Source organism: Cimex lectularius, unplaced genomic scaffold, assembly GCF_000648675.2.
Source record: "Cimex lectularius strain Harlan isolate CLEC.00 unplaced genomic scaffold, Clec_2.1 scaffold201, whole genome shotgun sequence".
Lineage (NCBI taxonomy): Eukaryota > Metazoa > Arthropoda > Insecta > Hemiptera > Cimicidae > Cimex > Cimex lectularius.
Window position 1 is genome coordinate 374,984 of NW_019392805.1, and position 17,601 is coordinate 392,584.

Consider the following 17,601-nt stretch of genomic DNA (forward strand, 5'->3'; position numbering starts at 1 on the left):
AATAGTATAGGTATTAATATTACTGAAAAGGCAAATATCAAAATTTCAAAGTGTGCCACTTTTCCAGAATATATAAATATAATAAAAGAGACTTGACTTAACCGAATCACACAGACACAATGAAGACTGCGAAATGCCAAAACACGTCTGTAAGCAGACCAAAATGGTAACAGTCAAATCACAGGAGGAAATCTCATGAACTAAAAATGTTATTCATATTTTAATGAATCATACAACTCTTGGCATAATTTGCATACATAATATATAAAAATGTTATACATAAAGATTAGATTAAGTTATTGGTTCAAATACTTATAAATTACAAATCAAATAGTTTTAATTTTAAATTTTAGTTTACTATTAAATTATTACAAAACACTTATATAAAATATAGCTAATATATGGTTTAGGCATTGACATGGCGCTCATCACTGTAAGGTAAAGGTCCAGAGTTCAAATCCAGCGACCCTGAATTCCAACCCAACATACTTACAAATGGGCTTTTTTTCAAAAACACCAACACCCCGAGGGTTGATATGAGGCTTATTTCCTTTGATTAATATGTTAATAAAAGAAAGTGAGTCAATTTTCGGTGTACCATAGGAAAATCAAGGTTGGTGCGTCTAATTATGACTCGGCACATTTTATTTTGTTAGTCTCGTACCAAAAAATAGGCGTCACTTTTCGACGCACCATTCGTTACAAATTAGTTTTAGTAGGTTGGAAGGAAAATAAACAAAACCAATGTTATTAAAACATTATTCAAACACAATGTAAAAATTTAAAAAAAAATCTTCACAAATTAATCTGATTAAGGTTTAAGAGTATTTTTAGATAGACTAGGCTACTGTGTTGCAGCAAAGAGAGGTCTGTTCGAACAATTATTATGATTTCGAACATTTTTGATTTGCTAACAAAAGAGATGGTTACATTTATTTAATTTTTTTTTTTACTTTACCAGAAAAAAGGAGATTGTTATATTTATTTAATTTTAATTAATTTGTGAAGATTTTTTTTAAATTTTTACATTGTGTTTGAATAATGTTTTAATAATATTGGTTTTGTTTATTTTCCTTCCAACCTACTAAAACTAATTTGTAACAAATGGTGCGTCGAAAAGTGACTCGCCTATTTTTTGGTACAAGACTAACAAAATAAAATGTGCCGAGTCATAATTAGACGCACCAACGTTGATTTTCCTATGGTGCACCGAAAATTGACTCACTTCCTTTTTTTAATGTTAAAATCAAAAGAAATTGGCCTTGAGTCAGATTTAAACGCACCAACGTTGATTTTCCTATGGTGCACCGAAAATTGACTCACTTCCTTTTTTTAATATTAAAATCAAAAGAAATTGGTCTTGAGTCAGATTTAAACGCGTCAAAAAAATGACTCACCCTGTATATAAAAAAGGGTAAATATATTACCTACCTTTTCGAATGTGCAAGGCACAAGCAGATATTTCATCCGGTGATTCAGAGGACTCTACTGAATCTTCAATTGGATGATCTGTAAAATAAAAATGTATACAAAGCATTTCTCACTCCCTAGAAATAGAACATAATGTGAATTTATCTATTAATGAATAATTTTGTATTAAAAAACAAATCAGGGATTAAGGCCAATTTTAAAGAAAAGAAAAACACTTGGTTGCTTCAATATACTTGTGTATTAGCATATTAATTTGAAGAAAAAGAAAGTTTTTCAAGCTTTTGGAGGATCCCCTGAGTATGCCCTTAATTCATCAAAAACTTGAACAAAGGAATATTTTTCTTTTACTACAAATTAATGTGCTAATGCATATTGAAACGAGGTTTTAAGTGTACTTTAATATGTATTATTGTTTTATGTTGTGTAACATACCTTGTTTTGATTCTTTAAAAAAATTGAACCAACTTTCACCAACAAATAGTTGTTGTCCGACGCACCCTAGAAATAAAACTTTTCAATAAATATTAATGAAGTACAAATTGATGAATGTTTCATTAATTAGTGGGCAAAATGGAACTGTTGTGTAAATTTTTAGAAGTCCACGTTGTTACAAAGAATTTAAATTATATTTGCCGATTTGTTATTTCTAAATATATTGAAATTTAGCATTTTTTCTTTTAATAGGATGAAAATAAGAAGAGGTTTAATTACAGTTCAGCACTAGTTTGTCTATTATTTATTTTTACATTTATCTCATCTTCAAACTGTGTTATTTAGTCCGATTCGGATATTTTGAATTGTTATATACTCACTTAGAAACTGGAAATGCCTTGAATGGTGGTTTGAAAATCCCTGCAAACTTGCCAAACAGCCAAATAAAATTTGTAGCATACAAATAATAAACACAAGTCAAACAAATATTAAACAAACAACAAATAATGCAATAAATTTAGATATGAAAACATTAGGCGATTTCATGGTTTTTGAAAGTTAGTGAAATCACAGCTGTAATATTGAAATAGGTTTTCCTCTTTACACCCTTTCTTATTTACATAATTTTTTTTTTAAATTGAAATTACTTGATTTCACAAAATAATAAACTTGAGAACCACACGGTTTCAACAGCTCTGAAAATTGAACTGCACACTCTTACAAAAATAAAGTAAGACAAATTTTATGGACACTCGGAAAAACTAGAGAATTCAAATTTATTATAAAAAAACTGTTTACATTAAAAAAATTACCACTGTTGTTTCAATTTAAAAAAACATTAAATTTTATTTAATATAAAGTATGTTGAAATACATTCGCACATTTACTGCTCAAATGCATGTATCTTAAGTCGATTAAGATTATTATAAACTTAATTATTATTATAAAAAGTGTGAATTACCTTAACTAAGAATAGGATTACTGCTCTAGCATTTTCTTACCCAATATTGCAAAATAGTTTAATAATAATTAGTTTCTCTTGTAAAATATCACATAATTAAAACTTAATAAATCCTAACAAACATAAATATTACTTTAAACCAATCTATTTTTGACAATAGGTGAAAAACAGATAAGTCAGTGGTACAAATACAGAAAAGTCCCGCATTCAAATAGATGCAATCTGGATGGTCATGAGTTGTACAGCAGATGAACATTTTTGGCATAAACTAGTATGTGTTCAAGTTTAAAACTTAAAACTGCTCTGCTGTAAAATTGGCTTTTGTTGTGAGTCTAGAGTGCACATTTTTATGTGTTTACATATTTTTTAAAAGCCAAATATTTTATGACATTTTGAAGGAACTTGAAACAATTTAATGTTACATATTGTTGGGTAATTTTTTATTTATTAATATTATCTTCATTTTATATATTTTTAGCAGATATTTTACTATATTATGGGATTTTTAAGATTTAACCATTTTAATTTGCAATTGTATGGCAATAAAATAGAAAGTAAACTGCTTGTCTAAGTTTGTAGCAATCTCAGCTCCAAACACAGTTAAAAATAAAAAACAGTCAAAAAAAATTTTTTTTAAAGGTCCAAGTGCACACAAATCCTTAAAAAAACCTTCACAGATTTGCGTCTTCTTCCTCAGCCTATAGTTAAAAGGAGCGGAATATTATTGCAAGATTTTCTACAAAATAAAGGGTGTTACATCAAAACTCGATTAACCCGCTATATCAATTGAAAATGCCAAAATCTAATGGAAAAAAAATACATTCAAGCATAATTGGGCTCGTAGAAACCAAAAATATGTCAGTTAGTGTATCAGTGTATTCGAATTGACAACAAAACCAGAACTGGTACCTGGAAAATTCGACAACAAAAAAAATAAAAAAGAGGATGAAATATGTACTGCTTAAAAATCCTAAACATCTTAAAAGGGACTTCAAGGACTTCAGGTTCAGAAATTAATTTAAACCCAAACAAAATGTCAAGTTTGATGGACTTAATCATCACCGTATCAATTTTTGTATTTATTTTTTATTTGGCTTTAAAACCGTAAACCATATGACCCTTGAGTGATGGTTGTCTTAGGGACTGCACCATGAACCGTCAGAAATGGAGAAACCCAACCACCCCACACACAGCAACCCCATAAAAATGCTTCTCCCCATTTTTCTTCAAATATTTGTTTGCACTGCTGAAAAGGGCTGACTGACTTCAAAGCATGTGATTTCAATTTTGAAAATTAAAATTATCATACCCCCAACAATTTTAAAAGAATGAAATTTGGTTTGGTATTTTTTATTCATTTATTTATTTTTTAATCATACCAAATTAATTTTATATTACATATTTCACTAAAAAAATAAATGCATATTTTGTCAAAAATAAAGATATTTATAAACATATTTTGACTTTTATAACACACCAAAATCTGTTCCCTTGTTATGACTTATCAACATTCTACACATGAAATTAAATATTTATTTGCACACATTAAAAAAAAGGTTAATGTCAAATTAAAGCATTTTCTTTTCCCACATCTAAATAGACATATATTACATTGACTATAATTATCAAACTTATTAACAATAATGATTGGGGGCATCAGTGGCCAGAACGGTTTTGGCATTGAGACGGTGCTCGTCACTGTAAGGTAAAGGTCCCGGGTTCGAATCCAATGATATGCAATGTACTTACAAATGGACTTTTTTTCAAAAACACCAACACCCCCACGGGGACCGCGGTAGCCGAGTGGTTTAGCATGAGAGACTCTCACGCCGCGGTCGTGGGTTCGATTCCCACCGTCGCCTCTGGCCCTTTTTTCACAATAACCCCCCCAAATTTGAACACATAAATATGAATTGTCATGGCTAATATGCATAGTTCATAACGCAAAAAAAAAAAAAAAAAAAAAAACCAACACCCCCTTAAAAATACCTAATAATGATTATTAAAAAAATGTGAAATATGATTGCATCATATTTATGCAGGAATGTCAAAAAGGAATTTGATTGAAATAGATAAGGAATTTGATAGACTATTTATTTATTTTTAACAAGGGTATTTGAAATACGAGGTTATATGAACCTCAGGGTGCCGGTGTTTTTGAAATATCAAGCCCATTTGTAAGTATGTTAGGTACGAATGCAGGGCCGCTGGATTCAAACCCGGGACTTTTACCTTACAGTGATGAGCGCCGTGTCAATGCCTAAACCGTTGTAGCCAACAACGCCTGTAGGCTAATTCTTTAAAATGAAATTATTTCAATATCGTAATTTACTGATAAGTAAAAAAAAAAAAAAAAAAAAAATCAACTGAATATTGATATTTAATCGCATAAAAAATTATATTAAACTGAAATCAACAATAAGCGTTTTCTTTCTCCATACTTTTCAATTATTAACTATAATTATTGACTTATTAACTAGAACTAGAATACAATGCAATATGCCTAGATTATAAAAAAAATAATCATAACAAAAATATAAAAAATATATACATATATGTTTACATATTTTTTATAACATTTTTATAACATAAAATCATGTGTGGTCATTAGATAAAAAAATTAATTATACACTTGTTTATACAAAAGGTTAGTGTATAATTAAAAAAAGCGTTTTCTTCCCCATGTTGCACTTGCAACTCATTGCATTTGTGAACATTTTGTACATTCCAACATTATAGCATAAATTAAATTATTCACAAAATACTGAATATTAATAAGCAATTAATTATTGAATAAAGAATAACTGATACAAAATATGGTAGCATATCTGAAGGGGAAAAAAGACGTTGAAAGCTTGATTTAGAACAAATGCAAAAAAATGGCTTACAATACTAAATACTAAAAATGTTATGCACTAATTTACTAAGCTTAAAAATAAAAAAGTAATAAAAGAAAAACATGCAAGTGGCTGTGGAGCTAGTTTTTGAATTTTCATTAATACTCACTGGAATCTGCAACTTGATTTAATGATAAAAAATTTCTTAAAGCGGTACCACAGCTTCCGACCACAGTTTTCATCGCTCTCAACCCCCAATCATAGTGTTGTTGTTGTGAAAGCAGTTTTCTGAAAAAAACAAAACAAAAAAACATTCTTCTTAGTCAAAAAAAAACCCTTGCTCAATAAATATACCGAATAAATATGTTTTTCGTTTAATACTTTGCCAGATTGAATAGGGTTACCAATTTAACACCGATTTCATCTGCCATTTGAAAGCCTTCACACAATAACATCACATTGGCTATGTCGACATCGTCCGGCTTTGACATGAGAACCGGTCGAAACAGTTGTTTCAAATTTTCCGGTAGCTTTTGCCTTCCGCCGTAGCCTTTTCCAGCTGGATTGAGGGTAATAAATATTCCAGAGTTATGGTTGACTTCAACCTGTAAAATTAAATTTACATTTCAAATAAGAATTGAGATTGTGTGTTCGACATTTTGTCATCAACGAAGCAAAAGTAATTGTTAAGTTACTTTTGAAATACCGTTTTATCGAGAAGGATTATAGAAGAGGAATGATTTCGCAATGACTCTTGAATAACGTGTATTTGCAATGATATCAACGACAATGTAGTTTCTTCTAAACGATTGAACTCGTCAAAGCATCCCCAAGCTCCGCATTTAACCAGTCCGACCATTATACGAGTTAACGATTTAACATCTAACCCCTAAAACAGTAAAAATATTTGAGTAAATAAATTAGCCAAAATTTTATTCTTTAAGGATTGAAGTTTTAGTTTTACCTCATCGCAATTAAAAACAAGAACTTGACGTCCTAATAATGCACCAAGAGCTTTAACTGATTCTGTTTTTCCAGTACCTGCTGGGCCGTATGGATTACCACCGAACCCCATGCTAACAGCCTTCGATAATAAACAGACAAATTACTCAATATAATCACCATAAACATATACACTCAAAGACAAAAAAAAACCGACATTTGCATTTTGTTATTTACTTCAAACTATTTTTTTTTTTTTATTTGTATTTATATTTATTTTAATGTAAACCAAATTAAACGAGATCAGAAATTCCTGAGTTTTAATAAAAAGTTATTTAATTATGATTTGAAAGAAAATTCACCAAAATAATGGAACAATTTATTACCTAGTTTTACTCTTAATAACAAGTATTACCTCTTCTGTACTCACAGAGGGTCGTTAGTCTCATAAGCATAGAGTAACGTACTAAGCTACCACATTTCAATTTGTCAAACAAAATCCCATTCTTCAACAAGGTATGAAGTTGTTCAACGCTTCCTGGAGATGGTGAACGATGTTTCACCCATCTCTTTATTATGTCCCGTATGTGGTAATCCCTACATCCTCCAAGCAATACGTGACAAGATACATGCGATCAAGCATTATCATACATTAACACGAAGTTACCTCCCGTGGAATGAATGGGACAAAAGCTTTCAGAAGAACTTCCTCAATGTATCTTAGTACAGTCAAAATTCTGTATGACAATCAGTTTGGTATGGGCCATCAATTCCACCCCATACCATAACTGACTGTCTTTGAGAATGCTGTGACTCATGTATGGCACATGAAACAAAGCATCTTCTCCATATCCTGATCGTCTGATTGTCACAAAACCAAACCGACACTCATCTGTGAAGAGAACAGCACACCCACTGTTCAAGTGTCCAAGCGAGAATCTACCTGATACCTCTCCAGTAGTAGAGAACCTTATTCAGGATGTCTAGAGAATAGCAATTCTCACAAAGCCTTCTGATGTTTTAAAGCTCACCCTTACATTACAGACTGTCTGGAATTGACTTGGAAGCCATTAAATGATAGTTCCATAATATGGTAAGAGCAATAAAACAATCGTCTCTAGTTGTCGTACAGAGTGCAGTACACCCAGGACTTGAGCTACGTTTGTTGTTGGCTAGCACATCTGCCCAGGTGAGATCTTCTTGACTTAAAACCATACTTTTAAGAAAAAAAAGATTAAAAAAATAAACATTTTATTCAAATTTATTTTTCATTATAAAAAAAAAAAAAAACTAACTCTACTCAACAAGTTGGCTCTGGAAAGTATGAAAAATACAAGTGTCCGTTTTTCTTTTTGTTTTTTTCTGTGTATTTTTACCTGTGTCAATGTCAAGTAACATTTATCTGTCAGAGCTGTATGAACGAGTTTCGTGTGAGCCCCTTGGTATTCGTAAGTATACTGAAACTCTGCATCCACCATCCTCACAACAATATCATTGTTTTCAAGGCAATAAAACCTAAAACAACTCCGTCAAAATATTTTGATTTACCAAGAGTTTAAGTACTAACCTTAATATTTTTTGCCAGCTCCAGTCATTTAACGAATCGACTTTCGAGAGGATTAATGATTCCAGTACTTGCAAGTAGTAAATAGTGTCTAACAACAAAGCTTTTAATTTCAACTGCAAAACGTACCCATCCTTGTCATTGCTGATGCTTCCTGACCATTCTAACAGTTGTTTTATATACTCATCTCTTTGTGCCTACATAAAAAAATATATATACGTAAGTTAAAAACTTTACATTCTGAAAAAATCATCTACCTTAACTATTGACTGCAAGTTGCTTAGTGCTTTTGTGTTAATAGCCTGTTCACAATTTTTTGTAAAAGTAATTCTTTCCGCAAGGCATAAAACTTGATATGGATATTTCAGAGGGTCAGGCTTTTTCAGACACTCGATAACTAGGAGTTTTAGTGTGGCTTGCACTTCAAGCGATAGGTTTTCCAACCACTCCTGAAAATGTTTTACTATAGACAACATAAAATAGTGTGAGATTTCTTCTGGTGGTTTAGAACCTGTACTGTGGTCACTGTTTCGTATGACAGGACAATTGAAAAAGACCATTCTACAGATTAAACAATGTGACAGATAAAAAAACTAAACTAACATTACAATAGTTTATTAATTTAGCTGTGACAATGAGATCTAAACTACCAAGTAACCAGAAAGTTTGTTCAGTTTTTAATTATTCACTGTTTTAATACTGTTAATTAACATTTCTATTTACACAGGAGTATTAAGTTTTTACATCATATCATCCAAGAGGATATTGTGTCGGTCCATAAAGAAAAAGTGACTTGAACAGTTCACTGTAAATTATAAAACATTTTCTTTCTTATGGCTTCAAAAGCGTGTATTTGTATGAATTTAAGCGCGCACTAGGTTGACCGAGACAGCTCATAAAATGTGCACAAAAGTGAGTGAGTGGTTCAAAAAATTTGCTTCTGGGAAGGAGTGGTTTGAAGATGAACCATGGTTTGATGTTCTGTCTTGAATGATGATAGATTAAGGGACACTATCGCACTTGATTCGAGTCAAAGTAAAAATACAATAAAAATAAATTGCAGTACTCTACGGTGCCTGCTGCAAGGTTAGTAGTTTGAAATTTAGATTACATTTTACTTGCATTAATTTCTGAAGAGATATGTCAGGCAATCAGAAAAGTTCATAGGGGTTTATAGGGCTTAATAATTGTCAAAATTATTTTAGATAAAAGTTATTCAGTCGGCATTCATTCTAACATGTAACTAGCCCAGTTATGCCTTTCTTATAAAAGTTTGGGTTCTCAGACTTAAAAAATAAATGGATTTAAAAAAGTAAATAAATAAACTGAGTATTGCACATACTCTCTTCTGTAATTTTTATATATGTGCCCGCTCCAGGCAGTTCTCAGAAAAACCAAATTTAATATATCAACTTTTTTAGATATATGTTATACTTGCGTAATTAATACTATACCTCAACATTTGCACTTATAGCGACAGGACTATTAAGCTGTACAGCTTCCCCTTGTGCCGAGAAAATTGTGGTTATATTATTGTTTTTTATTTCAACAGAATGTATACCAGCGAATATCTTCTTCAGGTGGTTCTGTATTACATTGTATTTACTAGCTTGTCCTAAAATCTCCAGGAGGTCATCGTCGTTGACGAAATAAAAACGCGGGAACCTTAGCCTCTTCTCCTGCACAGAAAGTGACAATGTTTAAACTCAGAAGTAATAAAACTAAATTTGAATTAAACCTACCTCAAGGTAGTTTTGTAAAGTCTTTTGACATTGGAGAAGACTTTGCAGCAGCTGTTGCAGCGTATGCGTTATATTATTTATCCTCGTCAATGAAATCACTCGAAAATGAGCTACGGAAAGGTTGTGCATAATGTACCGCCATTCTTTGTCGATCCGATCAAATCTCTTTTCCTCCAATGCCCCTGAACCAAAAATCGGCTCAAGATACGCCCACCTCAAAACATTTATTCGCTATTATTAAAGGTTTTAAGAAATTTACATTATTATAGATAATAATATTAATTGTTTCAACATTAAAAAAAAAACTTGTACTTACTTTCTTTGAACCTGGTTTAAATCATGTAGATTCATGTCTAGACTCGTAAGTCTTTCTTCTAAAACTGTAACTCTATCAGCAAATTGTGACACGTTTGTCGATCCTTTAATGGATTGTAAAAGGCATTGATTGTCACCAACCTTGAAAATGCAATAAGTCAAAACTTTGTTATTAATAGAAGTATGAAAGTTTTTTATACCTTATTTATAACACTTTTGAAGTCTTTAATCATATATAATTGTTGCCCTTTGGAGTCGGTGTGATTGTAAATGGTGAATTTAGCTTCAGCTTCCCAAGCATCTAACTCGTTTAGTCCTTGCCTTATTACAATTTCGTTTGCAGCCCGAGAATTAATATTCTATTTATAAAAAAAAACTTGTTTTTGTTAAGAATCCAGTAAATATTAAAAGAATAAATTTGTATTTAAAAATAAAGTGCGATTGTGGAAAATAGAATAAGAGGAAAAAGGACCAGTGCGTGTAAGTTAATATACCTGGAGAGTTGCAAGATTTGTTATAATATTTTGTCCATTGTACAAGAAGTCCCCATATTTTATTTGATCCAACGGCTTTGGTGAAGTGTTAAGGGTCATGAAAACTTCAGACCAATGCTGGTCGGTGAATGTTTCACCTCTGACGTATTGGAGAGATGGTAAAATTTCCTATTGTATACAACAAACATTTACACGTAATAAATTAATAGTTGAATAACAATTAGACAATTTGATCACCTTGTATTGATCGATGTCTTGTAAGATTTTGATGGTGACCGATGATCTGCTGGTATTCTTCAACTTGTCAATCCATTCTTCCAAGAACACATTGGTTTTTGAATGCGCCTTAGCTCTTATTACGATCCATTCTTCATCAGCAAGTTTTTTAAGCCCTATATAAATTCTAAGGAGTTAGTTTAAATGTACAAAGTTCGATCATAAACCATAAACTTGCCGTCGTTAAATTCTTCGAGTAGTGACCACATCTGTTCGCACTGAAGTATCTCTTTTTCAATTTCATTGTAGTCTATCGTTTCTGAGAGCTGTAATCCCAATTTTTCAAAATCTTCTCTGCAAATAGACAAAGCTTTATGAAAATGAACTCATGCAGCAAAAAAAAAAGAAGTTTGATACAGTTCACTTTAATAAATAATTCTTTAAAGTGATTAAAGGTAAATATTATTGAGGGGACCACAACAGTTGAGGCAACTCATCACTGTAAGGGTTTGGGTTCGAATCCAGTGCTCCTGAATTCAGAGAAAGAAAAAATCTTCATATTTATTTTTGCCAATTAACAAAATTTACAATTTTACAGATATGGTATTTATACATTATATTATGAACAGTAGATTTGTATTATATAACAATGGCATTCATCCAAAAGCTTAATGGCTTGTGCTGGGTGAGGTGATCAGTCATTCTTTCAAAATAACAACGCAGTGAACTACATATTATTATTTAAAGTTAAAATTGTTACACAAATATTATTTATAATATGTTTTTTTGAATGATTTTAGGTACATTTAATTACATATTGTTATTTAAAGTTCATATTGTTACATAAAATATTATTTATAATATGTTTTTTAATGATTTTAGGTCAGCAAAACTATATATTAATTTTGTTGGTATAACAGAATTTAATAGCAATATTAAATGGGTTTTCTATATCTTTGTAGACTGATGGAGGAATCAATCTTGGTTCTAGTGGAGAAGTTGTGGGCGATTGATAATTTATTATTCCAATCTTTATAAAATTTAATAAGTAAAATTATGAACTTTAAAATCTTTATACAAAAGAATGGTGGAGTACAATCTAGGTTTTTTTTAAATTATTTTAATTATTGTATTAATTGTTGTAAGTAATCGTCTTTTAGTAGATAAATTTGCATTACCCCATGCTACCACACCATAAGAGAAAATCGACTGCACAAGTGCTAGATAAACTTGTTTTATGGTATTGATATCAATTATATCTCTTAATAATCAAAATTTATAAAATAATGACTGGATTCTTTTTATTATAGATGTTATATGCTCTTCCCAACTTAGGTTTTTGTCTATGATTAATCCTAAATATTTAATTGAACAAACTTGTTTAATTTCAAAGCAGTTAGAGCAATTTTTGAACGTGCAATCACCGTTATGTATTATTAAATTATTATTATTTATATTGCTCTCGTTTTGGATACTAAATATAATTAATTTAGTTTTTTTTTCTGTGTTCAATAAAAGTTTATTTGTATGATACCAGCTTCATATTTTATTTATATTTCCAAAGGCTTTTATCATTAATTGTTCACTTGTTTCATCCTCAATTAGTAAGATGGTGTCATCACCGAATCCAGTAATTGTGCAGTCTACGTTAAGGTCAAAAATATCTTTATATAGATCAGAAAAAATAATGGTCCCAGGACTGTGCCCTGGGGAATACCATGGTTTGATTTAATTTGGGGGGGGGGATAATGAATTATTTATTTTAACTACTCGCATTCTATCCATAAAATAACTTTTGAACAATTTTAAAGCTAAACCACTTATGCCTTTTTTCTCAAGTTTGTTGAATAATATTTCATGGTCTATTGAATCAAATGCCTTGCTAATGTCCAAGAAAACCCCCATCAATTTTTTTGCTTTAACCAGTTTTTCATAAATATTATTTATTACAAAGTATATTGCATCTGAAGTACTTTTATTATGTGTGAAACCAAATTGGTTTTCTGCAAAAAAGTTTTGCTGATCTAAGAGGCCTTTAATTCTTATGTACAGATACTTTTCTAATAACTTTGAAAGAGATAGGTCGATAGTTTTCAATACATTTTTTATTACCACTTTTGAAAATCGGCACAATTAATGATTTTTTGAAAATTGAAGGATAAACCCCTTGATTAATGCTCAGATTGAATATATATTCAAGGGGGACGACTATGAATAAACTATACATTTTAATTATTTCGTTGTTCACATTGCTAACATAAAATGAATTGGATGGCTTTAGTTAAACACAATCTTGTCAAACAATGTCAAACATATAAAAACACAATCTTGCTGAAGGTGAAAACACAAATCACTGGTTTTAAATTGACACCAGTATGAGACTTTTTTAAATATATTTTTATAGGTTTTAACGAGCTATGTCGCCTTGTAGAGAAAATATTTGTATTAATTTTGTTTAATTGAAAAGCTCATGATAAGGAAAGAATTTAGTTTTGCAACCTATAGAATTTGCACTGTTATTATATTTTACAAATGCCATAATATTTGGTCCATTGCGCTGCACTTTATTATTAAATTTCTCACTTATGAAGGCATAAAAGTTTATCAAAGATTGACCACTCAGTTTGAGAAACAAACATTGTCCACGGCTCGGCCGTTTGCTGGCATAAGAACTGGTAGAAAATAAGGAACATGATCACCATCTTCTGACCAGCATTACAGAAGAAAATACGCAATTTTGTGACATGAAACAGAACTAGAGATATTTGCTGGTCTGACAAGAGCTTTCAACTTGTATTGAAATTATAAGACCTAAAAGAGGCTATTCAAACCTTTGTTAAGTAGCAAAATTATTTATTTTCTAAGTGTCTATTGACACACTTTACATTCAGGAATCTGACCGTCCATCTACTTGTAAAGTAATTTCCGGGTTAATGCCCTCCCCATTGGGTGTTGTGGACAAGGGTCAAACCATTTTACAATACCTTTTTCATACTATAATCTATTAACAAAACATGGGCTCTGTCAGGATTCGAACCCAGAACCGGTAACGTGGCAAATACGAGTCGATGCACTAAGCACTCAGCCATCGTGGTCCCCCTAATCTACTTGTGTTGTTATTAATTTATTAAGATTATTGTTACATAATAATAACAAATGATAATTAAAGAATTGTACAAACCCCAATTTAGACTTTTTCTCCAACAGTTTAAACCACTTTTCCTTTCTTTCCCTAATCGTTGCAATATTGGCGATGAAATATTCGTCACTCACCCCAGGTTCGAGAAGCTTATTTTCATCCGGTTTCAACTCTTGCCAATGAAGAACGAATCTCTCCATTTCATCATTTAAAATTTCCTCTTCTGAGTGTAAAGTCAATTTCAGTGTTTCTGCCTAATGAAAGAAAAGTAGAATTGTTTGTTTGTTTTAAGCAGTATTTTGTTATAGTTGTGTTAGTTTGTAATAACTGCCTCAGTAGATCTAGAGGTTGTTACTGAAAGCTAGGAAATAATGATTTTTGTGTTTTGCATCTCAATGAATGGGAGTTTCAACAAATGTGTGTAAATAATAGTAGATGTTATATATTCAGTATTTTTCTGAATGGTAACTGATGCAGATAAAAATTAGTTTACCTTTTTTGAAATGATAAGGTTATAGTTTGTAATTATAAGTTTAAAATTAGCCCATGAAGTTTTAATTTCTTCAACAGTTGTAATATTTTCTTTAGTCCATGAACGAAGAAGCTTATTTTTTTCGTCCAACTCCTCCAACATGTTTGAAATCTGAATGCAAATAAATAATTAACTAGAAAAAATTGTTATTTTAAGGTGAGGTAGTATTAAATATAGTTTATTCACCTCGTCACTTTCGACGAAGATTTTTTGATAATTGTAGTGTGCTTCTGTGATTTCTTCCACTTTTTGTGGCTGGTGTTGCAAAACTGTTTGGGCCTTTGTGTGAAACGCTTCAATATGAGAAACGTCCTTCAGAATAGAAGCCCGGAGCCAGACTGACAAACTACCCCAATACCTCCGGTTCTGGCTTTCTATCGTGTTCCTCAATCCGTCGATGCTCACACAAAATGGGCCTATTTTTTTCAAACTACAGAAAATACAGTTTACCATCAAGGTTCTTGAAAAATTGAATTAATTAGCTTACCTTGGCAATGTTGCAATCTGCTGTCCAAAGTACTTGGACGCTCTGAAATTACGCACCCAATCGTCGGATTTCAACAAATTCGACTCCATGTACGAATCGATGTTTTCACTGCTTAAAGCCACCCATTTGTACCAGATGCTAGTGAATTCTTGCAATCTATGAAAATTATTTTCAGCATCTGCAAATACCTTTAAGAACTTGGCTCCAGTGCTGGAATTTTTGAAATTTCAATTTTTCTTTGAAATAATAAGAAAAATATTGTAAAAAATATATTTACGCACTGATCAATTATAGACGGGTAAATATTTGTATCACCGATTCCTTGTATTTGATACGGTATGCTCAAAAGACCTTTAAGTTGCTTGTAGAAAGTTCTCCTGACTTGATAAAGGCTCGGACGATACTCAACTCTGTGATTCCTGTAAATAAAAATGAATCTGTACAATTGCTTACTTGAAAATAAGTCTCAAATAATACAAGTTTATGGAGTTTATTATCACAGTAAGGTAAAGGCCGGCCCTGGGTTTGAATTCAGGGCCACTGGATTCAAACCCGACATACTTACAGATGTAAATTTTTTTAAAAACACTAACACCCCAAGGTTTAATATAACCCCCCAGTTGAAATACTCTCATAAAATTTTTATTCACCTATATACTAGTTCTAGATGGAACTCTGGCATTACACTATTTAGCTTTATTAGAGTTAATTGATACTGATATTCAAGCGCTTTATAAATCTGGTAATCAATGTGAGCACACCAGTGTTTAGTACTTGTAAACTGGAACATAAATATGGGAAAACATTACAAAAGTCATGCTAAGTTGCAAAAATCAATTAGTACATAAAATAACATTTGACTACATCAATAATGATTTACACGATTGACGTGTTATGTTGAACTATGTTACCTCTTCTTCTACTTCGTGAACAGCGCTTCTTATTTCTCTCATGATAGTTTTCCATAGATCCTTTTGTTTTATTAAATCGGCATTCATTAAGATAACAATCTGAAAAATATAAATATTTTTTTAAATAAATCAACATTTTTAAAAATTCATTCAATTGATTTAAAAAAGAAATAAAAACAGTACAGAAGAGTCCTGCTAGTTGTAGAGACAGGTTTATAAGCTCAAGCTTATATAAATCCAAATTCAAAAATCCTGCTAGGTGGAACTGATAGGGCTGAGCCCTGTTAAGATTGGCTGAATAACTTTTCTTTTGTATTACATATAATTTGAGTATACATAGACATATATAAAACTATTTACATTGAGGGGAGCAAATAATCAATATTATTCTTACTGATTTTCACTGCCTTCTCCTCAGAAAGGAGGTCACCATTTACTGTAAGCAGTATAAAACGCCTTCTGGGTTTTACGGATGGTTCTGTTGGAAAAGGCTTGGGCAAGACTATTAGGGTGAAGGGAGAGTGTACTTGGTAAATTTTTGGATAAATGGATTTAAATCATTGTGGAGTATTTGTGACATAATATGGAAGGACTTTTAACTGAAAGGATTGGAGACGTTGGTATTGGAAGGTTTAGCACTGGCCCACAGTTCTATGTGGTCCAAATCGGTTGTAGTATTAATTTGTAGATTATGAGTTTTTCGTCGATAACTTGGTTTATATAAGTTTGTAGGGTTGTCCGTAGCACCTCTTTAAGTTTTGTCGATTCAGACATGTATGCTGATTCCATGTTAAATGTGACTCTAGGTAAAACTTAAGGTTACGAAAGCAGTCGGATTGCTTTGGAGTATAAATGGATGTGCTTTCTTTTATTTCCATTTCCATTGTTTACACCAATGTGCTGTGCATATGCATGCAGATCTCCCGAATCAATCTCAGGATCGGAGACGAGGATACAGCTATGCCATTGGCAAAATATGCAAGGAGGGAGAACATCTGCAGTATAAAACATATATAGGATTGGTCTGACCGCACTGCCCTGCGGTACTCCCACGGGAAGAGAGCAGTACTCATAATAATCTGATCCTTGTTGAACTTGAAAGAATCGCTTTGTTAAATAAGAGCGGAGGATTAATTAAGAGGGTATTTGGAAGAATATACTTTAATGTGCAGTAGACCCTTGTGGCTTGTGCCACATCAACAAAGGCTCCCATATAATATTCTGACAAACTGAAGATCTGGGAGAAAGCTAAAGAAGTTTAATGTTAACAAGCCCTTAAAGGAAATTTTTTTAAAATAATTTGGACATAGTAGACTGACTAATAATGAAGATGCGAACAGTAAAGCAGGTCAGATAGACACACCAGAGCAGGTGAGGTATACACATGTTAAAGTTTGATAAAGCAGGACAGGGGTGATAATGTAGTTTTATCTCAATATCATTATTATTCTCGCCAAATTTAGTGTTTACTAATAATTTTAATGGAAACCCACTACTAAATATGGCGACTAGCCGATACACATCTAACAGGCCAAAAGAACGTTGGCCAAATCAGAAAGGACCAAATTACAGGTTCATCACCTATAAGAGCATATAAT

The 17,601-nt window shown here is 31.6% G+C and overlaps 1 protein-coding gene across 1 annotated transcript in view; it reads right to left on the bottom strand.

Annotated features, from left to right (window-relative positions):
• The window catches only part of LOC106673164 (cytoplasmic dynein 2 heavy chain 1), a 61,694-nt gene that overhangs the window by 32,637 nt on the left and 11,456 nt on the right, over window positions 1-17,601 (bottom strand). Inside the window, exons 15-37 of the mRNA XM_024228138.1 lie at window positions 16,004-16,102; window positions 15,743-15,873; window positions 15,374-15,511; window positions 15,093-15,302; window positions 14,792-15,035; window positions 14,567-14,716; window positions 14,116-14,327; window positions 11,173-11,288; window positions 10,956-11,110; window positions 10,719-10,886; window positions 10,425-10,583; window positions 10,226-10,365; window positions 9,910-10,123; window positions 9,622-9,846; window positions 8,425-8,616; window positions 8,171-8,364; window positions 7,980-8,118; window positions 6,626-6,745; window positions 6,368-6,550; window positions 6,043-6,266; window positions 5,831-5,949; window positions 1,864-1,929; window positions 1,432-1,509 (exon numbers count right to left, since the gene is read on the bottom strand). Coding sequence (XP_024083906.1) covers window positions 1,432-1,509; window positions 1,864-1,929; window positions 5,831-5,949; window positions 6,043-6,266; window positions 6,368-6,550; window positions 6,626-6,745; window positions 7,980-8,118; window positions 8,171-8,364; window positions 8,425-8,616; window positions 9,622-9,846; window positions 9,910-10,123; window positions 10,226-10,365; window positions 10,425-10,583; window positions 10,719-10,886; window positions 10,956-11,110; window positions 11,173-11,288; window positions 14,116-14,327; window positions 14,567-14,716; window positions 14,792-15,035; window positions 15,093-15,302; window positions 15,374-15,511; window positions 15,743-15,873; window positions 16,004-16,102 — 3,676 coding nt within the window. The remainder of the gene's footprint in view (window positions 1-1,431; window positions 1,510-1,863; window positions 1,930-5,830; window positions 5,950-6,042; window positions 6,267-6,367; window positions 6,551-6,625; window positions 6,746-7,979; window positions 8,119-8,170; window positions 8,365-8,424; window positions 8,617-9,621; window positions 9,847-9,909; window positions 10,124-10,225; window positions 10,366-10,424; window positions 10,584-10,718; window positions 10,887-10,955; window positions 11,111-11,172; window positions 11,289-14,115; window positions 14,328-14,566; window positions 14,717-14,791; window positions 15,036-15,092; window positions 15,303-15,373; window positions 15,512-15,742; window positions 15,874-16,003; window positions 16,103-17,601) is intronic.